This window comes from Sarcophilus harrisii, chromosome 2, assembly GCF_902635505.1.
Source record: "Sarcophilus harrisii chromosome 2, mSarHar1.11, whole genome shotgun sequence".
In the NCBI taxonomy this organism is placed as follows: Eukaryota; Metazoa; Chordata; class Mammalia; order Dasyuromorphia; family Dasyuridae; genus Sarcophilus; species Sarcophilus harrisii.
Window position 1 is genome coordinate 510,005,894 of NC_045427.1, and position 24,923 is coordinate 510,030,816.

Consider the following 24,923-nt stretch of genomic DNA (forward strand, 5'->3'; position numbering starts at 1 on the left):
ACTCAGGTACATACACATATACATATAATCGGTGTGTACTGTACAGATATACATATCTGTACAATACAGGTGTGTTGTACAAATAAAACATACATGTATACACATATGCAATACATGTATATTGTGGTATATGATATATACACATACATATACTTGTGTGCTATACACAGTGTACATTTGCACATGGATGTGTAGAGTATATGTCCCAATAGAACATATCTATGTGTATATATAATACACATATGTATAATAGTGGTGTTCTGTGCACATATTGTACATATACACATGTGTAATAGATGTATGTATTGTCCAAATAAAACACACACTATATATATATACACAATATACATATACATACAATAGTTGTGTACTGTACAGACATATAAACACATATGTGTATATATACACACACATACATATGTATAATTTGAATGAGGTCAAAAAAGAAAGGATCTTGGCAATGCTCATACATTTTTGTAAAAAACAATATATTCCCAAACTTAGGTAATGGTGATTGCAAAGACAGCTGCTGAGCTAAGAAACCAAGCAATGACCCAAACCGACTCGGAACAACACAGGCACACAAACACAGCCAAATGATCCCGAGGAGTACACAATATAAATGCTTTATTGCTAGCACAGAAGTTTTCTTTTTAAGTAAATTAAAAGAAATAAATCTCCCTTTTCACATTCTCTATCGCAGTTCAAAGACAACAAGTCGGTTAGTGGACGTTTTTGCTCAGACATACACTACAGTAGTAGGAGAGCATGACATTCAGTTGAAGAACTCAGAAATAGGGTGTTTTGTCTTGGGACCAGGATTTGTGAATGTACTGTCATCTGCAAAGTACAGCAAATACAGATGGCTTGAAAACATCCACAAAGAGACGATAGTTATAAATAGAAGACTGGTATGGTTAGGAAGCAGAAAACTGTTACATAGAAGGCTATATATACTCTGCCCATTATTCCACATACTCTAGACTAGGCTTGGCACTTTTAAATAAATGTTGTTCTTCATTAAGACGTGAGATGGGAATGGATGTTGCAGCTGGTAATGAAGAAGGGGAAAAGAAGGTATGTGGGAGGGGGGAAGGCAACGACCTTCCACATAGAACCTGCTGTTCCGTTGGGAGGCAGGAGGGGGATTTTGGAGGACACAGGAACAAGGCCTTTTTGATGCTTCCTACCCGTAGGCCCAGCCTTACTGGAAAGCAAAGTCATGGGGAGAATGTCAGGGCACAAACCCATGGGGAATGGTATCAGCATTAGGGCATGTATTATGTTCAGAAGGGAAACTTTAGAACTTGGTCATAAAACTTGCCAAGTTTGACTGCTTCCAATGAATCCAATTCATGGCAGGCCTCAGTGGACCAAAGTCCCATTTGTTACACTCAAGGACAACAGGTTGCATGGCCACAGGACCTGAGGAGCCCATAGACTCCAAATGTATAGAGTGTTCATTTTTAAAAACCATTGACACAAAGTAGGAAGTGAATTATTTCTAAGTATTTGATATCATCTTTTTTGGTATCCCCAAATCTTGCCATTATTATTATTTTTTGGTCTGGCAAGAAAGAAAGATGTTTTTCTTAAACAACTATGGAAAATGCTGTCCCTCTTCTCTCCTGTCTAAAAAAGAAACACAAAAAAGCAAAACAAATTCAACAACAGCAAAACAAAAAAGAACACCAGAAGTTCAGAAGCTTTTGAACTACTCATACTGCCCACCCGGTTGGCATCGCCCTGATTTCTATCTCCTATTGCATGATGGTTAGGAAGAAAAGCAGGGAAAGTCAGGAATATCATGATTTCTGGCTTCTTAATACATCTGCAGTGTACCAGCTCTTGGCATTTTTAGTCTGGTCTGGCTCTAACTAAAACCATTTCATGTTTCGCTTTGAAGAAATGGATAACATGAAACGGTAATTTGGCTGCAAAACCTTGGAAAATTGTTCCCGGCCCAAACATCTGCCCCAAATGAGCTCAGCTTAGGAGCTCTTCTTGGGGGAGGGGAAGGTAGTTGGGGAGTGGGAGGGGAGAAGAGAAGAAAAAGAATGAAGGAAATGAAAAAGGTCACAATTTCTCAAGAAGAAAGCCCTTTGGACATCAAATTAAACAGCTCCCCAACTTGACCCCAGGTATGAGGAAGAAAAGCTGAATATGTTCAATGGCCTCAGGTTTTAACCCTTGTTCTGTTTCCCCTCATTATTTGGTAATACTAAAGTGGTTTCTCACAGAGTGCCAGTCAACCTGGCACAGTTGGTTTGCTATATATGCAATAAATTGCCTGGCATATAGGTTATCATTTAAATTCTTAAATAAAGACTGTGTAACACTTTGTATTCCTGAGTGCTGGGCCCCATAGAGAACACTGAGGGGGCCTGACACAGGCTGGTTGCCCCCCCTTCTTCTTTGCCCTTATTAGGAGTTCTTTTGGGGAATCTTTATTGTCACTGTCTTGATTTCCGAGTACTCTCGCAAACCGCATTCTCCCCTAGGAAAGAGAAAAGAAAAGAAAGGTCAGATAGATACTGATGGTCCATCCATTCTAGCATGTCTGACTATCTGCAAAGGAGGATTGTAATCCTAATCCTAATCGTAATCCTAAATCCATAGAATTTTAGGGGGTTTTTGAATTTGGATAAGAAGAAAAATGACATCTTTATTTTCATAGCCTCTAACTAGAATTTAGCATTTCCTTCCATTATGAATTAAAAAAAAATAGTATCCTGTAAGATTCATTAGACTCCCAAAGGGACTCATGACACAAAACATGTTAAAATTTCTGCCCAAAGGCAACTCCAAAGCTAAGATTTCATTGATTTTCATGGGTCTTTAGTTTATTGTATTTCTGTCCCTAATTTAAAAACAAAACAAAACAAATTTACAGATTCATTATTTTAGCTCTTCACTGAAATAATGATGGACAGAACTCCTATCCTGAGAACTGGAAACTAAGACCCAGGAAAATGACATGATTAGCTGAAAGTCATAGTGGTCCATGCTAGACTTCCAGATATCAATTCAGTGTTCGAACCAATGCTTCTTTGTGGATAGTAATGTCTTTTCCCCACCTAAAATGCTGCTCCTCTTATTATATTCTCTTGTTCTGTACCCCAAGATATTTTTATCTACTTCTATCAACTATTGTATAAAAGTGCTTTTGACCAAAAAAAAATTTTTTAAAAAGATAAGGTTCCCAGCCAAGATTGACAAAACAGAAGCAGTTAACTGTTTCTTTTCTTGGCACATAATAAACACTTAAGAAATACTTATTAATTGTTTGATCAATGTGATGCTTGGAGAGATCTTACTTCATCAGTATACATGCTACTACCATTGAGGAAGATGAAAACTATACAGCTTTTTGTTAGTTGGTGGGATCAAATAAACTGGAAAAAAAAAAAAAGTCTATAAATGGCTCTCTTGAGGAGGAGTCTTTCTGTCCTGTTAATGTCTTGGTTCTTAGATGAGTGACTTGGCTGAAGTCTCTTCAGCTTGGTATGACCAACCAGAGCTTGTGGTTCAAAGATCCAAAAGTAACTTCCATATCACAATGAGGTATATAAGCAGGATTTTACTTGTTTTAAAGGAATAGGGGCGAAAACCAAAAGACAGATTGGGAGAGAACAAACCTGGGACCCAAGTTATCCCAAAGTTCAGTTTATTGGGCAGTAGACTTTAATTCATTCATTCACTCAGACTACTCAGTGAAAGGACAAATACTAAAACTGAAGCTTAAATATTTTGGTCACATAATGAGAATACAGGACTCATTGGAAAAGATCCTATGTTGGGAAAAATAGAAGGGAAAAGGAGAAGGGAACAGCAGAGGAGGAGATGGATAGAGATTATTATGGAAACAACAAACATGAGCTTGGACAAACTTTGGAAGATAATGGAGGATAGAAGGGGTGGAATGCTACTTTCTTTGGAGTCTCAGAGTAAGACATGACAACAAATGAACAATAATAAAAAGTTATCAGCTTCACAGAGGTCTTAGGGAGTCAAGGAAGAGTAAAATGAAAGAAGTTAAGAGACAAACATTGCAGCTCTCTTCCTGAGTGCATCTGAGTTTTCTTTTCCTTCTCTCTGCTGTCCAGTTCATTTGGATCTCTAATATTAATCAAGAAGTATTTATTAAGTTCCTACTATGTACCAACTGGATGGTGCAGTGGAACGAATGCTGGGCCTGGAGTCAAGAAGACTCATCTTCATTGTGTCAGACACTTACTAGTTATATGACACAGGACAAGTCACTTAAACCCTATTTGCCTCAGTTTCCTTATCAGTAAAATGGGCTGGACAATCCAGTATCTCTTCTAAAGAAACTGTACGTGGGGTCATGAAGAGTTGGACATGACTAAGTAACAATTAAACTGACTCATGATAGATACTGGGAATACATATATGCAAAGAATGAAATAATCCTTATTCACAAATACAGGTAGATATATATCTATATTTATACTTCTTATTTCCCCCATAATAGGGATTATTTCATTCATTTTATTTAATATCTGCATAAATTTATAAATATAACTATGTGTATATGCAAATATTCTCATATATGTATAACATAATTATAAAATTAATAGATACAAATATAAACAAAGTAGCTAAATATAAGGTACTTTGACAGGAGGGACATTAGTAGTTTGGAGGATCAGGTAAGCTTTCCCAGAGAATCAGCTCCATGTGATGATCATTTTGGAAGGGGTACAGATGACAAACTTCCCAGAAAGGAAAACACGCCCTTCTTAGGAGTTCTTTATGAGAATATTTACTCTTAAGGCCTTCACTTCCAAGAACTAAGTACTCTTATGAATATCCTGAAGAAACATGTCGTAATCAGTAGATGAAAATATTTTGGTGTGTCATCAAGGCTAGTTGCTGTCTCTCTCTTTTTCTTGCTTATTTTTTGCCTAACTTGCTTCATACTATTTTCCCCCTCTCTCTTTCCCCATTATTTTAGGTAAGCATGGCCTAATGTTTAGAGCACTAGACTTGAAATTGGAAGACTGAGTTCAAATATCACCTCAGATAATTATTTACTTGCTATAAGACCCTGAGCAAGTAACTTCACCACTCTCTGTCTCAATTATAAAATAAGGGGATTGGACTCTAAGAGTCCTACCTCCCCTAAATCCTAAGTTCTATATTCTTTAAAAGGCTCATTCTTACTCCCTTCTCTATGACAGAGCCCCTTTCTCCTCAGCAACTATAGCTACTGAAGTCCTGAAGATTCTCAACACCAAAGTCCTTGGCTTTTTTAAATGATTCAACATAATAAACAGATATGGTTTTACCAATGGAAATGATACTATCTGCTTTGTAGTTGTATCCCTAAAGACACCTATTTATTTATCTGTCTATCTATGTAACTATCTATATTTGTGAATAAAGATTGTTTCATTATTTGTATTCCCAGTACCTAGCATGAGTCAGTTTAGTTGTTATTCAGTTATATCCAATTCTTCATGACCCCTCATGGGGTTTTCTTAGAAGAGATACTGGATTGGTTTGCCATTTCCTTCTCCAGCCCATTTTACTGATAAGGAAACTGAGGCAAACAGTGACTTGCAGGTGTCACCTTTTTCCTAATTGGTAGCTAATACCAACTGTGTTATAGCATTAGAATGTGATCTCTCTGATAGCAGGCAATCTCTTGCTTTTCTATTCATGATATCCAGTGCTTTGCACTTAGAAAATACTTCAGTGTTGTTTTGTTTCACTCATTCATTCATCCATTCATGCATTCAAATCCTGACTAAAGTGGGGCAGTTTATCTTGAGTGAGCAATCATGCTACCTATATTCTCTCTAGTGAAATCCATTATCCATCCAAACTCAAGTGTCTAAAGCTCTGGATTTTTTGGAATGAAGATAAATGAGTTGAATGAACCTCTTTGGGATATTAGACCATGGACAACTATTTGGGTCTCTGTTTAGTCAATGGAAAGCAAGAGCCTTGAATGGTATGATTTCTAAAGTTTCTTCAACTTCCTTGAAAGTGGGATTAGTTTCCTGTTTTGTCTCTCTCTCTCTCTAGTCCTTGGCATAATAGGTCCTTGATAAAAGCTTCTTAATTGACTGATATTTTAGGAATCCATGAATTGTTCTGAAGAAAGCAGCTGGAAGAGACTTGAGTTAGAATGGCATTGCTTATCCAAGTCACTGTCTATTGTCCTAGAAGTGGACAGTGAAAATTTAGGGCAGATTTATTCATTTAAACCGCTCACTCATTAGTCCTGCCCAGATTATTACGAGCTCAGCTCTGGCTCCCTTTGCACTTTTTCCTGCCCTCAGGCCATTATGAATATGCCTCACCATCATGGACATCATGTGCCGGTTTAGAGCTAGGTCACTCCCTTTTTATTTCCGGACTTTTGCACGCACTTGGGGCATATCCCTGCCCTGCACTCTCCTTTCCCTGTCAATGTCCTAATCCAATCTCCATCAAGCATAAAGGAAATTCATAAGGTCCTTTGTCTTGCTAGAAATTTGGTTTTGAGTTTGACCATTACATTCCCGTCCCATGTGAACTGTATCAAAGCAAACCCAAAGCAAACAAAAACATTCACCTCAGAGAACAAACACTGTCCTTCTTCAGAGCTCCTAGGGCTGTTATCTCTGGCATGGTTTAGATAGTCTTGTTTAGAGAAAGGGGAATGGACTAACCTCTAACATTAAAATAACCACTGCCCAAGTATCTAGATATAAGGGGAAATCACATAGTGTATCTGAATCAGGGGTTCTTCACTTAGAGTCTATGATCTTTAAAAAATATATATATGCATGTATGTATAGGTGACCATATTTCAATATAATTGCTTTTCTTCTTATTTTATGTATTTAAAATCACCATACCAAGTCTTCACCTAACTGAAAGGGATCTGTCACAAAAAAAAGTTGTGTCCCTGAACCAAAAATAAGCTAATAACAATTATAATAGCATATTATTATTTTAGCTAGATAGCCAGAATTTATGTAATGTTTTAAGTTTCGTAAAGCCGAAAACACATTGCATAGTTTGATCTTATTTGATCTTTTTGAAATTAAAAAACCTTGAGTGCAATGGAAAGAACATTGGGTTAGAAATCAGGAGCCTGGGATGAAATGTGGCTCTTTAAATTTGTGACCTTACTCAAATTACTAAGATTTTCTGGTTATCAGTTTCATTTTCTTTAAAATGTAAGAATTGAAATAGAGATTCTTTAAGGTCCCTTATGATTCTAGCACTCTATGATTATTTGGATGAATTTATTAGGTGGTTTCCTCATTTCATTCTAAGCTCTGTATCTTCCAATCCATTTCAATATTTTAATATTTCAAGAATCTGTGACTTCACTGGGAGGGATGCTTTCTCCAATTTCCCCAAATCTCAACATATGGTTTTCTAGAGTTTGGGGGGAGAAAAAAAATCATCTTTTTATATACAGCTTTTTGGTAATGAGAGTTTAGCTCTGAGTTTAGCTGGGCAGATCTTTGACTATAAACTACAGAGTGTGTTAACAGACCAGTAAATATCTAAGTCTTTCAGATGAGGAGAAATGGATTTCTACTAGATTTATATTGCCACAGAATTCAACCAAACAATGAATTTCTCTCAAGGAATTCCAACTTTCTTTTAAGAACAAAATTTTGGCCAGAAGTGGTAGTTCATACCTATAATTCCTGCAACTGAAACTAATCATAAAAAGCCACAGCACTTGTACTGTATGCATAACAGAATCATCTTCACAATATGAATAAGACCTTTGGAGGAAGACTTTAGAAGAGTAAATTCATTGACTCACAGAAGATAGGGCGGGAAAAGGGAAGTTCAAAATAACCAATGGACTTACATGTTTGGGGCTTTGATATCAGTGCAATAATATAAAAACTCACATTTATATAATGTTTTAAAGTTTACAAAATACTGTCCTTATAATAAAGAGTTGTTGAAGTAAGAAATAAAATATTTTATTATCCTTATTTTGCAGATGAGGAAATTAAGGCAAACAAGAGATTATATATCTTGCCCAGGGTTACACAATCAGCAAGTGACTATGGCCAGATTTGAACTCAGGTCTTCCTGACATCAGGCTTAGTGCTCTATCCAGTATGCCATCTGGCTACCCCCAATAAAAGAGGTAGAAGTAATATTTCACAGAAGAGAAAACATTAAGTTGCTTGCCTAAGTCATTGTAATAGAGTCAATATTCAAACACATTCTCTTGATTCTAAATCAAGCACTATTCTACTACAATCTAGGGTTTCTTAACCTGGATTCTGGGATCTTAAAAAAAATTATTATCATATGTCATATATAAATGATTTTCTTTGTAACTCTATATATCTTATTTTATGCAATTAGAAATATAATTTTGAGGAGTCCACAGGCTGCCAAAGGATTCCAGAACACACCAAAAAATGTTAAGAAATTTTGCATTATTCTGTGACTACATATGCTAAAAGAAGTGGAAGGCTGAGGCCATTAATCAGATTAACCAATTTTAAAAGCCCCACATACATATTTTCTCTTTTTTGTTTCTGTTTCTCTGTGTATTCTTTCTCTGTCCATCTCTCTTTCTCCTAACTTTATCTCACCCAGAAATGCAGTAGCCAATCCTGATACTAATCAGCAAGAAGCTTTAATATGCTCTGTTTTTCCAACCTGAATTAAATTGGCCCTCCTTAGTTAGGCTGGTGAGTCTCAAATCCTGTGCACTCACCATCTTGGTACCAAACTTAATGTTTCAACTTTAGCCTTACTACAACTCAAAACTCCAAATATCAGGCAATCACTTAGTTCCAGGCTCTTTAGTAGGAGTAACTACAGGCAGGAGCCAAAGCTTTCTTAAAGGAAGTTTTCTTAAGACAAATTCATTGTCTGGTTAAGTTCTGTGACAATACGAGTCTAGCAGGAGTCCATCACCATAAGAAGGCAGCTACATGGCTAGTGACCTCCTCACAAGGAAAGTCTTTATAGGGAGACCATCATGATTACTCAAAGGGCAAAAATATACTTAGAACCCAAGTGATGAGTTAATATTGATATTAACAAGAGATTTAGGTAGGTACAACCCCACAGATTTTTGATGAGCTATGGTTTAACTGCTCTTCAGAAGCCAATTCAGGATTACGCCAGACAAAGCCATTTTCATAACTACAGCTGAAGTAAAAGTCCAATTCCCTTTTGTGTGTATTTGCCACTTTATTTTAATTTTCACTAAAAAAACTTTCATAAGGTATCTCATTTTCAAACTGTGCCTCATTAGTTTTTAAAATATCATGGTATACTTCCAGCATGGCAGTAGGTCTTAAAAAAAAAAAAAAAAAAAAAAAAAAAAAAAAGCACCAGAGTTAGAATTACAAGATCTTGTGTTGAAGCCTGATTCTAATATATGTGACTTTCCTCAAGTTACTCTATCCCATTGGGCCTTAATTTCCTCATCTGAAAAAATACAGAATTTGGAATAGTCCATGTGGCCTGAACAGACTGAAATGTGTTTGGGAAATACATAACAAAATAAAATAAAATATGTATTTTAATTACATTTTAAAATTAAATGATAAGAAGCACAGAGGAATCCTTAAGTATGGATAAATGAGCCTTATTTCTAGACTTATAAGGCTCCTCCCAAAACCAAATTCATTCTATGTTTCCTTCTTAATCTATGGCAAAAATTTTGCAATATTTTTCTTTTCCAATATGCATCCAAGACTATGTTTACAAAAGAAAAGAAAGGTTGAGAGTTAAGTACCAGGGAATAGTTCACTAGGCTGACAATTCTGTAGGAAACTATGTCTAATTTAGATCCCCAAATCTGGGGTTCAAATTGTCAGAAACCAATAAAGGGCAATTCTCAATAAATAGGTTTATTATGGGTTAGAGAATTCATTGTTTTTATTGTTTTTGTTATTTTTTGCCCCCAATACTGTGTCGGAGTAAAACAGTTCTTTTAGCAAAAGAAAAAGACCAGGGGTGGCAGAAAACACATTGGATTTGGCATCAAAGGGACTGGGTTTGAATTCCAGCATTTCTGTTCACTGCCTGGGTGACCTTGGACAATCCATTTCACTTCTCTGTAGCTGTTTCCTCTTTGGACAAATAATGGGGTTAGTATGGATGACTTCTAAGGTCCTTTCCAGCACTAAATCCTATAGTTCATTACTATTTTCCACCTTAGAACCAGATGGAGTTGTATTATGGCAATGGGTGTATGGCAATTGCTGGAAACAGAATAGTAGTTCTTTCCTAGAAATAAAGCAATAGGCTCAATTCTGGAGCTGGGAGCTGGATGTAAGAGAGATGGCCATATGTGAAACTTTCTTGGGTCTATTTCCTACCCACTTTGGGTAGAACCAGACTAATTTTTGCACTGTGGAGCAGGGTTACAAAATATGTAACACACTTAGCTGAACAGTGAAAAAATTCCTGCTAACTTCCCTCTAAGAAGAAGGTTTTGAATTTTTTAAAAGTTGAATTATCTGGATAATTGCCTCAACCTTCCCTTCCATTTGGCTTGTGTAAACATAGTCTTGAATTGTTTCTACATGATGTCAAAACAAAAATTTTAGTCAATTAACCAGTTGTTTTGTTGACATGGTACCAAAAAACTGAGCCAACTGGTTTATTTATTTATTTATGTTACTGAATCAACTGGTCTCAACCATAAGATGTGATACAATAACAATCCCTGGATGCTATGACCTCATAAGAAGGCTACCTGGAATCTTGTGAATTTGTTTTTGTTTTTTAAGTATTTTGATAACTATATTTAATATAATTGGTTTCATTTCTAATCCTACATATTTTATTTTAGGCATTTAGAACTTTTATTCCTGGGTCAATTAGCTTCACCTGAAAGCATCTCAGGGATGCTTACTAGTCTTTGGACTATACTGAGAATCACTGATATGATAGTGGACATATTGAATGCTGGTGTTGGAATCAGGAGGAAGCTAAGTTTGGTTCTTCCCTCAGTCACTTAATGATGTAACTAGGTTAGTCACTCTTGGGAAATCTAGATGTAGAGTGGGATAGTGAAGTGACTAGGTGGGTCTGGATAAAACAACCTAGAATACCAGGCCTGGAGTTTAGGAAACCTAAGTTCAAATCTTTCTTCGGACTCTCTATGTGACCCTGAGTAAGCCACTTAGATCTGTTTGCCTCCATTTCTTCATCTGTACAATGAGCTGAGGAAGAAGATGGCAAATCACTCCAATTTCTTTGCCAAGAAAAACCCCAATGGGGTTTTGAAGAATTGGACACTACTGAAATGTCATGTTATCTAATATCCTAAATAAATGTCATGTTATCTAATATCCATATCCATAGAGAGATATCTGTATAGATACAGTTAAAGATATACTTATTTATCAGACTTGATTTTATCAGTCAAGATAGTATGTTTCTAATAAGTAACTCTTTCTAATGATACAGATTTTGCCTCCTCTATGATTTATATTTCTGGAGGCAACATGGTTGAGCAGATAAGAGTGCTGGACTTGGAGGTAGAATGACCTGGCTTCAAATTCCACTTAAGACATTTTCTAACTCTCTGATCTGAGCAGAACAAATGGACATGAATGGCTTCCTTTTTTTCGGAATAAAGGAATATTTGCTCTGGGTCTTAGGTATTATATGCCTCATGCTCATTCAATAAATGTTCATTGTAGATAGTAAAGGAGGCAATTAGGTGGCTCAGTAAATAGACTTGAATTCAGGAACACCTCAATTCAAATCCAACCTCAAACACTTATTAGCTCTGTGACTGGCCAAGTCACTTAACCTTTGTTTCTCTTAATGGACTGAGAAGAATTATCTTTGCCAAGAAAACCCCATGACCAGGGTGTTATGAAGAGCTGACTGACTGAACAACAACAGACCATGAAAATGACCATTAGAATAATAATTAAATTATTATATAAATAGTTGAGACTTTCTTGGTATTGATAATTACAAAACCCCTGTCTTGTAAATTTTGAAAATGAATAGCAAAATACTTACATTTCCCGCCCATTTCCAGACATCTTGAATCCCCCAAAGGGACTCTGGGCATTTAAGGCGTTGTAACAATTGATCCTGAATGAAAAAAAAAAGGTAGGAAATCATTGGTCAATGGAATCTATTTAATAGGAGGAAAAAGTCAATGGACTAGTTATTCCTATCAAAAGAAATTACAGTTTTAATAAACAAAGAAAAATGATATCTTGTTTAATTAGATTTCTGATTTAATCCAATTTAATCTAATTTAATTTAGCAATCACTTGCTAAATGCCTATTAGGTACTTAGTACTAGGGATAAAAACAGGGGCAGTTAGATGGCCCATTGGACAGAATGGCAGGCATGGACCACAGACACTTACTGCCTAAGTGACCCTGGGCAAGTCACTTCAGTTTCCTTATCTGTAAAATGAATTGGAGAAGGAAAAGGCAAATCTTTCCAGTATCTTTGCCAAGAAAATCCCAAATGGGCTCACAAAGAATTGGACAGGAATGAACAACACCGGAGATAAAAAGACAAAAGTTTAAAAATCACTGTCCTTGGGGAGTTTATATTCTAAGAGTATACAAACTGTACATAAATAAGTATATAAAAAGTAATTTCAAGGAGAAGAATACAAATAACTAGGGGAATAAAGGAAGACTTTGTACTTGAGTTATTAGATGAAATTGCAAACACGGGGTACTGGTAGGAGAAGGGAATTTTGACTGAAATGGAAAGTTCATGAAAGGATAGCAGTATGAAATAAGATTGGAAATGTGGGCGAGAACCAGATTATGGAAGGATTGAAAGGTCAAGCCAAGAATGTTGTTTTATCCTAGAAGCAACAGGGAGTACTAAAGATTTTTGAGTAAGGGAATAGATCACTAACACAGAAGAATCACCCATATAAAAAAGAACAGAAGTAGGAAATAGAGTTTTTCAGATGGAGGCTGGATTGCCTTTCTTCCATTCTATCCTATCTGAGGAGTGTCAGCATGATGAGGGTACTTACACTGGTAGTTAGTGCCAAATCTGCTCATTAAAAGCAATGATTTTAAGCGATAATAAAAAAAGAAAAGGGAAAGACTCACCAAACGGTCCCAGCCTGCATTGCAGATGACACTGTGAGTGCTTTGTTAATATCATTTGTAAAAACAGCAGCAACAAGTCCAAGGTCAGAATTGTTGGCTCGCTCTATAACCTCGTCCACAGTCTTAAACCTCAGGATTTCCTGAACTGGTCCAAAAATCTGCAACAAGAATGAAATGCTTTGCATTAAGTCTTGAAAGTGATTTTTTACTTTGCCACTATTTTGCCTATAACACCCTCCATTACTGATAATACATATTCATATGTATGTATGTGTGTTTTTATGTATGCATATACATATATATGCTTAATTTAATAATATAAGGAGATAATCAATTCTCCTTCTTGATTCTCTTAATAAAATTGCTTATTTTCGCAAGCACTATATCACAAAATGTTCTAAATTTCCCAAGAATAAAATTCAATAAAGAGATTGATCGAAGTTTGTATAATGTTCAGTTTGTTTCTCTTGAGCACTGGAGATTATGTATGCCTTAACACATGCACAAGTGTGTTTCTGTGTATATATGTTTGTGTTCTTCATGCACATAGAAGACATATTCTCATATTATACTAAAGACATCTCCAGCTCTAAAATTCTAGGATTCTCAAACTGTGAAACCTCTGTTACATATCTGAAATAGGAGCAGAAGGCCAAAATGAAGAAGTAGTTGATACATTTCTGACCAAGAATATGCATTCTTTGCATCCCCTCCTTACACAGAGAAGGACCTTTTAACTTTTTTTTTTTTAAACGATAGCTTGGTTTCTGACCTATGGGCTGAAAAATTAAGCTTTCAGTGCAATGTCAGGACAGACTGGTATACAAATGAGAATGAATGATAGTCTTAGAGTTAAAAATATATTACATCTACACTTGCAATCTCTGTAACTATGGACATACAACCTCTATAAATCTGTTTCCTCTTCTGTAATATGGGGGAAATAATAACTGTATTTAGGCACAAATGAGATAGCATATGCAAAGCATTTTGTAATATTAAAACATTATATTTATCTCTGATATTCTGAAAATGGTATCATGACATTTGCATTTTAAATTAGACAGGGTTGTTGTAGGATGTAAGTAGTTAAACCTTAAAGTGTTTATGTAAATATGAATTATTAACTACTATATGAAGATTATCATGGATAACTAATACCATAATAATTTGGTTTGCTCCATGAGATTCTATCTTGTCTACCCATCTCACAGCTAGCTAATTCATTTTCTTTGGTTTCTAAACTATTTGTATTTGAAAGGCAGAACATTTGTATTTGCATTGCCTAAATTATTTAAAAAATAAATCCAGGAAATACAATTTCTCAGACTTTCTGCTAAATAACTCTAGAATTAATCTGAGGGAAATCTGTGACTCTTTTAATTGGGATATTTGGTACCTCTTCCTTGGCAATCCGCATATCATCGGTAACATTGGAAAACACGGTAGGCTCAATGAAAAAGCCCTTTCGGCCTAATCCTTTGCCACCACATTCCAGCTTGGCCCCCTCAGCCACACCACTCTGGATGAGCTCAAGGATCTTGTTGTACTGTTTCTTGTCGATCTAGAAAAAAAAATTACCTTGTCAACATAAGCAAGAAAGTCTGCTGTGAAGATGGGAATGAATAAATTAATGTGGTATCAATTAATTGACATGTATTAAGCATCTTCTGTGTGCTAAATATGATGCTGGATTCTAGAGATACAAAGACAGAAATGAATCAGTTCTTACTCTCAAATAGCTTATATTCTATTGAGGAAATATGTGTGCATGTATATATAAAGATATAGATGCATGTATATATACACATATATGTGCATCAATATACATACAGGCATATATGTGCATATATATCTATATGTGTATAAATGCATGTATTCATGTGCATGTATGTTATGTGTCTGGGGTTATCATTTATATTTTAATATATGTTAATGAGTTCTCATAAATCCTATGTTTTCAATATTTCTTTTTCTGGAAGGAATGAAACTGGGAAAAATAAAAAGCTGCCTTTTACCTGATATTTACTACCTGGTACATTGAATAAATTCTCTAGAAAAGACCTTGTTTATCCCTTTTTGGGAGACCCTTCACAAGTTAAACATGTTTTATTTAAGAGTTCACACTTAATTCTCAGGTAGAAGCATAATAATAGAGAAAAAAGCCTAACACCCCCTTATTTAGGGCTCAAGTCCTCCCAGAAAGGGAACTTGGTCCATTTTGGCCTAAAACTAGGACCTTTCTGAGGAAGCAGAGTTAAGAGCTGTAATATAAGCAAAATAAGTATAATCAAAATAAATACAAAGGTTGTTTTTGTTTTGTTTTGTTTTTAGGAGAAAGTGTGAAATACTATTAGAGGCTAGAGGATCCAGAAAGGCTTCCTATGGAAAGCTCTTTCATTTCTATTTTTTAAAGTTTCTGGCTTTATTTCTAGGGACTGAGGGATTATATGGTCTTGTAAATGATAGCCATCAGAAGCATCCCTTATAATCATAGACATGTCTCTAAATAGAAGGAATATTGTTGGACTGAAAGGTGGCTAATTCACTCAGGGTATTTACATGAAGAATAAGAAATCAAAATTAAATTAATCATATGGAAAGCACACTGCTCATTAAAGTAGCCAAAGACTTATAAAATGCGTTGTAAATTCAAAAGTGCTTTTTAATTATGTGCTATTATTGTTGTTGTAGTCATTAAGGTGTGCTTGTTTTGTATTTATGAAGAGGGCTTTTGGGGGATAGTACTCTTTTGAATTGTAAGTTTTTACTGAAAAGTAAATATACACCTTGGAGAGGGCATGTTTTCTTTAAGTTTCTATGATACCTAAAGGGGAAAGTATGAAATGTTCAGTTTTAAAGGCTAGTCACTAATCAGCATAGTCAGTTTGAAGCTGGTTCTTATAAGATGACAGATCATTTCTCTTAACAGTTCAGATAAAAGCCTTCTTTCACTTGAGTTTCTTTCCACATATTTTTCTTCTTTGTTTTTGTTTGAATTGCCCTGATAAATGCCTGAATCGTCATTTCTTTTTGGCAGGAAAGGCATAATATAGGTAAATTATATCTATCCAAACCTAAAGAGACATCAGTTCTCATTAGAAGTTTTCATGGGAAAACTGGCTTATATGTTCTCATAATACTTCTTGGTCTTCTATAAAACCAAATCTCCATTGGGCAAAACTTACCAAAGCAGCATGAGAGAGTTCACGGTCAAAATATGTGACTATATTCCCTAAAAGGGACATTTCTTTTTTCTCTACCTTTATCTCTCCATCCTTTGAAGGTACCATTTTAGATAGGAGATATCAGATAGGAATGTTGAAGAGCTCAATGGAAGACCCAGGTTTGAGTCTCAACTCTGATACTGGCTGGACTCTGGACAACTCTCTATAAGTTGAAAAGAATGTATTGACTTTTAATGGTAGAAAGTATTTTCCTTATCAGCAGAATCTAAAGTTCAGTCCCTAAACTTATCCCTTGGTATGAAATGTTATCATCATTCTTTGTATTACAGGAGACCTGAATACCGACCAACACATACCAACCAAGACTGATTTAACATTTACTTTGTGTAGGGCTATACAGAAAGAACCTCAGCAATCAGACAATATTTAGGCTGGAGTGAACTATATGCTTAGAGAACCACTTTATTCCTACATGGGATAGAATGAATTCTCCCAACCCAGTATAAATCTGCTAAGAATTATCCCCAAAGATCGAGAATTTTGAACACCTAATAACTCATTCTTCTTTGCTAGACACTGGCCCAATTGCTCTTGTAGGACTAAGTAATACTTCAATTCTTAACAAGTCCTCAGTGCTCTTAAGCAGGTCCTAACTCTCACCTAAATGGTTGAAGGAGACAAATAAAAGGAATAGGTGCTCTTAGTTTTTTCAGAAGCAAAAAACAGTGTTGAAGAAATTGCTAGAAATGAAAGATTATGCAAAAGCTAATTTGAAAGGGAAAGATCCCTTCATGGCTGAATGTCTAGTCATACGCACAAAAACAAACAAAATTCTTTGTATGTTCCTAGCGAGGGAAGAAGAAAGAAAAAAACCTGTGCCCACCCCACCCCACACTTAGACTCTACAAAGGCTCTGTGGAGGTACCTAAATAAAGAAATGAAAAACTTCTTACCTGAGGGCCTTGTTCAGTGGTCGGGTCAAAAGGACTCCCAACTATTCGCCTCTTGGCACGTTCCACACTTCTTCGAACAAACTCCTCATAGATGGATTCTTCCACAAAAATGCGGGATCCCGCTGTACAGCACTGACCTTGGTTGAAGAACACACCCTGATGGGCTTGCTCCACAGCATAGTCCACTGCAAGATGAAAGCCACCATTTTTTTATTGTTGCTCTCACCCATTTCACTAGGGAAGTCAACACCTGTGTCTTATCCTCAAAGCACCTGATTCAATACTATACATAATAAAAATGGGTAGGAAAGGCAATTGAGGTGAGATGTTGATGGAATTGCTCTTTGGTGCCCCAGTGACATCAGGGAGTAGCTTTTATTTTTTTTAACAGGAAGAGGAAGGAAAATATGCCATTTACTTTATTCTTTTTCTTCCTTAGGTCTTCACTGCTAAAGGAATAATGTTATCAAAATTTCTATTAAATGGACGATATTTCTTTGATAGATGGAATAATTAAAACAGAAGGTGAACTTTTAGTTAGTTAAAGGATAAACTGGTAGATTGAACAACTGGATTTTCTGATGAAATGAAGTAGGCAAAGATATGCTAAGTGCTTATATGTGTCTTAAACTGATTAAAAGAGACAGCCCATTTTAATGGAGAGGGCTGAAGTTAACATCAGAAAAACTGGTTTAAATACTGCCCTTAGACATTTATTAGTCATATGAACCTGGGAAAGTCAATTAATCTTACTGAGTCTGTTTCATCATCTGAGAAATGGGAAGGCTGGAAGTGATGGCCTTCAAGGTCCCTTCCAGCCAATGGCATGCTGGTAAATGTATAACAACTATTTCTCTAGTGGGGGGAAATGCATGTGCAACACTTTTAAATACAATCTTCATGAACATTTTCTCCATCACTTTCTTAAGTCTAAATGAACCTTATAATAAATCCATTTGCAATTTGTAGTATTTGTCTATTTTTAGACAAATTTCTAGGGTGTTAATATTCACACTGAAAATATAACAATTGATTCTCACAAGCCTATTTGAATGATCTCTAGCATACCCCAGCTTCTAGCTTTAAATTTATGATCCTATGACCATATCAATAATAAAATCAACAGTTCACTGGTAAAACTGATAAAAAAAATTAGGCTACCACGTGAAAAAAGGTTTTCTATTGGATAGAACTAGGAACAATTAGAAGTTGAAAAAAAGGCAGATTTTGACTTTGAAATAAATGAAAAAATTTTTCCCACAATTAGCATTGTCTAAAAGTAGAATGGGCCTCCTTGGGAGTAATGAAACATCTCATCACTATCATGGGAAAACTGAATGACAATTTGTTGAGGATTCTATCAAGGGATTCTTAATCTGATACAGGTTAGAATACATGGTATATACACAAAGATGAAACAGGGAGGCTCCTTTCCTGGAAAAGCTTAGAAAATGAAGTCGGCCCTCAGTGATGTAGGATGGTTTAAATGTCATACAATTCAGAGGCAAAGGGATTCTCTTGATCATTGTTCAGAGTTACTATGACAGTGAGTTGTGGAGAATGCCTCAAGCATAGGCCACAATTACATTTTTCTACTTAAATCTGTTCTTTTCCCTCAAATCATATTGTATTGTCCTCAACACCACTTGTCTGGCTTCCTAAATGGTCCTTCTGCCTCTGGTGTACTGGTGACATCAGGGAGTAGCTTTTATATTTTTAATAGAAAGAGGAAAGAAAATATGCCCTTCATTTTATCCTTTTTTATTCCTCTTTAGATGGGGAGTCCCTTGAGGACAAAATATTATTTGCCTCTTTTTATATCCTCAGCACTTCACACAGTGAGTGGTACATAGTAGATGCTCAGTATCTGTTTACTGATTGACTGGCTGACCTTCAAAAATCTATCTCCAACAGAATCATAGTTTTAGAGCCTCTTGGCTTCATTCAAATTTCAGTTCAAATCCCACCTTCTGCAAGAAACTATTCTAATGTTCTCACTTGTTCTCTTCCTAAACTGACAGTGCCTAACCCTGGAGATTTTCTCTCATCTATAATATATACATGTTGTATGTATATCTTACATGCACATGACGTGACTCCCTCATTAAAAATATGCACTCCTTGTTGAAGATAGAAAGATAGGCAAAAGGGAAGGGAAAGGTGAGGAGAAGAGGAGAGAAGAAGGGAAGAAAGAGAGGAGAGGAGAGGGGAGGGGAATAAAAGAGAAGAGAGGAAAGAAGAGGAAAGGAGAAGGGAGGAGAGAGCCTATGTGAAAATGTCCTGGGAAATGTTTAAGATCTGCAGATGACTTACAATCAGCGTCTGCAAAAATAATATTGGGACTCTTCCCTCCAAGCTCCAGAGTAACTCTCTTCAAATTACTCCTTCCAGCTGCTTCTTGGATCAGTTTTCCAACCTAAAAGAAAAGGAAACAGAGAAAGGTTTTACATGCACTATCATTGAGAATTAGCAGCTACAGCCTGCTATGGACAGCCATAGGTTGTCACAGTAAATAACTGTGTATTGAAGATTTATTGGTAGAATAACACAGAGAAAACTCACAGGTCCTTGCCCAGAAGATGACAATGGACAAGATACTAAACGTTTCAATGAAAAATGTGCTTTAAGATCTGCGGAAATATATTGAAGAGTTGTTTTACTATCATAGCTAGAATGAATAGGAAAAAGAGAAGAGGGGAGGGGAGTCTAATCTAGTACCTTCAGCACTGAGTGATCTTTTCTCCAAGTAACTGGCAGGCACATCAAGGCCCAAATTAGCACAGTGAGATTTCTAAACTTGGATCATGGCCTTGGTATTCAGATTTTGGCCTTTAAAGAAAGCCAAACTGTTCTCTACTTTTTATATCAAAAAGCAACTACATGTACAATTATGGATGAATATAAAACATATTATTCAAGTGTTCTTTTAAAAAAAATCAGGTATTACAATAAACTAATGAATAAACTATATATAGAGTAAGGAGCTATATTTCATATAGCTTATATTTTTGGTGTGAAATTAAAAAGGGCAATCCTAGACCCAGAAAAGAAATGAAAAAATAAACTTCTCCTCTCCTTGAGGATTGAGGACAGGGGAATTGTGTAATGTTACATAAATAGACATAAAGTCTTCAAGAAAGTTTTTTGATCCTCTCCTTGATGGCACTCTCATTAGACATTTACTTCAAGAATATTTACTTGCTATCCTCCAAGCATGGAATGCTCTTCCTCTTCACTTTGTTCTCCTGGCTTCTCTGGCTTTCTTCTTCTCCAAGTTAAAATCCCACTTTTCTCAATCTTTTTTTAATGCTAATGTCTTTCCTCTGAAATTATCTCCAATATATCATATCGATAAAAAGATATCTTCTTCTTCATTGTTATTTGCATGTTGTCTCTCTCATTTGACCATAAGCCTCATGAGAGCAAGAACTGGTTTTGGCTTTTTTTTTAATCCTCAATCTTTGGCAGGGTATCTGGCATATAATAAGCAATTAATAATTGCTTATTGACTGATCATTACAAGGAATGGCTACTGGTTGGGAGGAGAGAGGGAAAGGAAGTATGATTTGAAATGACTGAACATAAAAATAAAAGACATCCACAATACTATTTTTTAAGGCTAAGTATTATGATGTGGTTCCTTTAATATAATTTTAGAACTGGAAAGTGGTCAATATAGTTCCTTACTCCATGTAGGACTCCTTAACAGTATTCCAGACAGCTATGGGGCTACTTTTAATATTAAATTATAGTCCTATATTACTTATCCAGAATCTGACCCAAGTAACCAGAATTGGATTTGAAAGAGAGTTGGTTGAAAGCGTGTCATAATTTTCATATAGAACAAATAAGTGCTGTGCTTGGTTAGGTTGGTGACCAAAAGACTAGAGAAATGGAGCATTTAAGATACTGGGAAGCAGAAGATGGGAGAATTAAGAAAGAATGAAAACATCAAGGAATGGTTGGTGAGGGATACTTCAGGAAAAGGGAGACCAATGGACAGGGCAACAGTGAGAAATGGTATAAAGGTACTAAAGCAAATTGAGGCAGTATGACAATTAGCATTTATTAAGCATCTAGTGTGTGATGAGCATTGTGCTAAAACTGGGGATTCAGAGAAAGGCAAAAAGAAGTTCCTGCTCTCAAGGAGCTGCCCGTCTAATAGTGGGAGACAACATGCAAACAATGTATGTAAAGGATAAATTGATAGTGTCTGAAGGGAAAGATCTCTGGCTTTTCATCCAGAGGATTTGGGTTCTGCTGCTTACTTTGCTATTTGCTATCTTAAGTAAAATAATACATGTAAAATGTTTTATAAATTTGACACTCTATAAATAGCAATTGTTGTTACTTATGTAAACTTGAAGTACTTGCTTAGTTTCTATGACTTTAGCTTCATTATATATAAAATGAGGAGTTTGGAAATAATCTCCTTTTCAGATCTAAATCCTATGATGCTGTGTAAGGTACTAGACAAGGGCAGAGGAAAAAAAGCTGTAACATATCAGGTATGCAATCTATCATACAGTGTATTGTCTTATAAATTACAGTTTTATATCAATGAGTCAACAAGTATTTACATGTCTAGAACTGATACAAGAAAGCTTCCAAAATAGTAGTGTGGGGTTAGAAGGGAGGGAAGGAAGAAGAGAAAGAAGAGAAGGTAAAGAAGGAAGAGAAAAAGAAGAGAAAGAAAAAGAAGTAGTAGTAGTACTGAAATTAAAAGGCAAACAAATGACAGCACATCTTAAAGAGGTAAAGAAGAAAAAAATATGATGCTAGAGAACCATGTTGGCTTGTCCACACTGTATGCCATTAAGGCTCAGAATTTCTATTACTCTTGATCCAAGTAAAGCTGTCAAATAATAATTATTTTGAATATAGCTAAATCAATAAATCTATCAACAAAAGTATAAGAAGAGTCACTAGAATGCAGGCATTGTCCTGGGCTCTAGGGATACAAAGGCAAAAAAGTGACAGTTTCTGTCTACAAGGCAGAAAGCAAAATATTCTATTAGGGGAGAGGTGAAGTATCTATAAAATGTATATAAATACAATCCAAACTGAACACCCATTAAGTACCTAGAACTGTGCTAAATGCTATGAAAAGACAAAAGGTGCTTTCAGTCTTATTAAGGAAACAAGATTTAGAAATATGAAATAATTGAAAAAGAAAACAATACTATGTATAATAAGGTGCCAACAGGTGTGTGTGGTAAAATTCCAAAGTATCATAAGAGGCTAAGAAGGGATGGTGTGCCCCATCTCTGGTCCAATGCTCTCTGAAAAGGCAAAAGAATCTTTTCAGTAAATGCAGTTTTCTTTAGGATGACTTTCAGAGTTTTAAGTGCACTTCAGCACGAGCAAGACGTGTAATCATAAAGGTAAAAGATAATCATGGACTATGAAAGTCTTCTTTCTCAATAGTATTTTATTTTTCCAAATACATGTAAAGATAGTTTCCACATTCATTTTTATAAGATTTTGTTTTCTAAATTTTTTCTTCCTCCTCCCCAAGAAAACAAGCAATTTGATATAGGTTAAAAATATGCACGCCAAATATGGAAATATATTTGTCTTATTATGCAAGAAAAATCAGACCAAAAGGTAAAAGTATTGTGCTGTTCACAGTATACATATGTATGATATGTGTACGTATTTTATTTCTTCCTCTGTGCCAAGATTACCTTACTGATGTAACTTATGGACCAGAATATTATTCAGAAAATGAAAAGTGGTCCCTGAAGTCTTCAAGTAAGTCTTTTTATGTGATATCTTAAGATATAATGCTTATGTCAGAAATCCTTCTAAAAGTAAAATACTAAGAAAGGGTTGGGGGAGAAGGTTTGAAAAGCAGTCTGTCTCAGTTGTTATTCTTGCTGATATCCTTAATTGGCAACTTAGCTTCTGCAAGTTCTCTCAGTTCTAAGAAGCTAGAGATTATCAGTTTTTGCTTCCCATTTTTCACTTTCAAAAAGTCAGAAATTAATAATTCTTAGGAGTGAAAATTTCCAGATCCTTCTGGAGTACCTCTCATTGCATAATTTCCAAATAATCAGAAAAATAAAACTACTTAAGGAAGGACAAGGAAAAGCCCTTTGCCTCACAATATGATCTCAGAAACTTATAAACACTAAATTACATCACAGCTTTCATTAAATGTGTTTATTAAGGCTGGTTTTGAGTCTGAGGAATTATTAAGCTTTTTAAGAATGATAGCTGTAAAAGAGAAAAAACTCAGTTAAGTTAAATGTACAATAGAGACAGTGCCAGGTAGGAAGTCAGAAAGATTCATCTTCTATGGGTTCAAATTTGGTCTCAGATACTTTCTAGCTGTATGATCCTAGAAAAGTCACCTAACCCAGTTTGCTTCAGTTTCTTCATCTGTAAAATGAACTGGAGAAGGAAATGAGAAACCACTCTAGTATCTCTGCCAAGAAAACCCCAAATAGGGTCATAAAGCATTAAATATGACTGAACAACAACAATATTCAAGGTGAGAGATAATATCCTTTAGTGAAAATAGGTTTGGCCTTGAATTCGGAAGATCTGATTTCAAGTCCTACCCCTGAAACATAACAGTTGGGTGACTATCTACAAGTCATTTAACTACTCAGTGCCGCCGGGCATTTCCTTAAGATTACCTTACAGAGAAGCAATTGAACTAATTTGGTAGAGAGAGTTTCTACCACAGAAGTTTCTTATACTGATGAAATCATTAGGTTCAGATTAAAAATATTTAAATATGCAAGGCAGCAATTAACGAGTATATAAAAATAGCTGTGGTAGGGACCCTGCCTTCAAGAACCTTAAAACTTAAAGGTTGGTAGGGAAAATACATATATTTTCTCAAAATACTTGAGAAAAGCACAAAGGACTATGAAAAATTTTTGTATCAGAATAATAATATTAATGATGACAATGATAACAACTGGCATTTTATTATGTATAAAGCACTGTGCTAAGGGCTTTACAATCATTATCTCATTTGATCCTCATAACAATTTGTAGGTGCTATAATTATCTTCATTTTACAGATGAGGAAACTGTGGCAATCAGGACTTAAGTGACTTTCTCAGGGTAGCAATGATAGAAAATGTCAGAACTATTTGCCTACAAGTACCAATCAAATTGCACAATTCACTATCAGTCAATATACCACTTCTAAGGTTAGAAAGGACTTGAGATATTTAATACAAGCAGTTCATTTTACAGATCAGGAAATTATAGACCCAAAGAGGTTGTGACTTGCTTAAATTACATTGGTAATGATCATCAGAGGAAGGATTTGAAAATAGGTTCTCTGATTCCAGAGGCCGTTTCCTGTTCCCTTCAAACTCCCAGCCCTTGAAACACTTTATCTCTTCAACAAATTCTTGGGTTGTTTATTTTTTGAATGCAAAGGAAAGATGTAAGCACAACACTATGAAAATTTTGAGGAAGAAGCAATCACTTTCAGCTAAATGAAATCAGGAAAGATGTCATGGAGGAAGTGGCAAATGGGACATCTTCATGAAGACAGGAGGTCCACAAGTGCTAGTCATTGAACACTTTTTTCAAGTATTTGAAAAATACTTGATTTTTTCAGTATTGTTATCAATTGCACTGATTTTTCGCCTTTTCTAAAATAAACGTGCTGATTCATTAATCCCAAACCATTTGGGATTTTCTGTCAAAGATACTGAAGTGGTTTGCCATTTCCTTCTCCAGC

General features: G+C 35.5%; 1 protein-coding gene across 1 annotated transcript in view; it reads right to left on the bottom strand.

Annotated features, from left to right (window-relative positions):
- Positions 1–597: 597 nt before the first annotated feature.
- Positions 598–24,923, bottom strand: part of ALDH1A2 (aldehyde dehydrogenase 1 family member A2) — a 111,244-nt gene continuing 86,918 nt past the window's right edge. Inside the window, exons 8-13 of the mRNA XM_003755713.3 lie at positions 19,526–19,628; positions 17,213–17,397; positions 14,471–14,635; positions 13,072–13,229; positions 12,001–12,075; positions 598–2,497 (exon numbers count right to left, since the gene is read on the bottom strand). Coding sequence (XP_003755761.1) covers positions 2,425–2,497; positions 12,001–12,075; positions 13,072–13,229; positions 14,471–14,635; positions 17,213–17,397; positions 19,526–19,628 — 759 coding nt within the window. The 3' untranslated portion in view covers positions 598–2,424. The remainder of the gene's footprint in view (positions 2,498–12,000; positions 12,076–13,071; positions 13,230–14,470; positions 14,636–17,212; positions 17,398–19,525; positions 19,629–24,923) is intronic.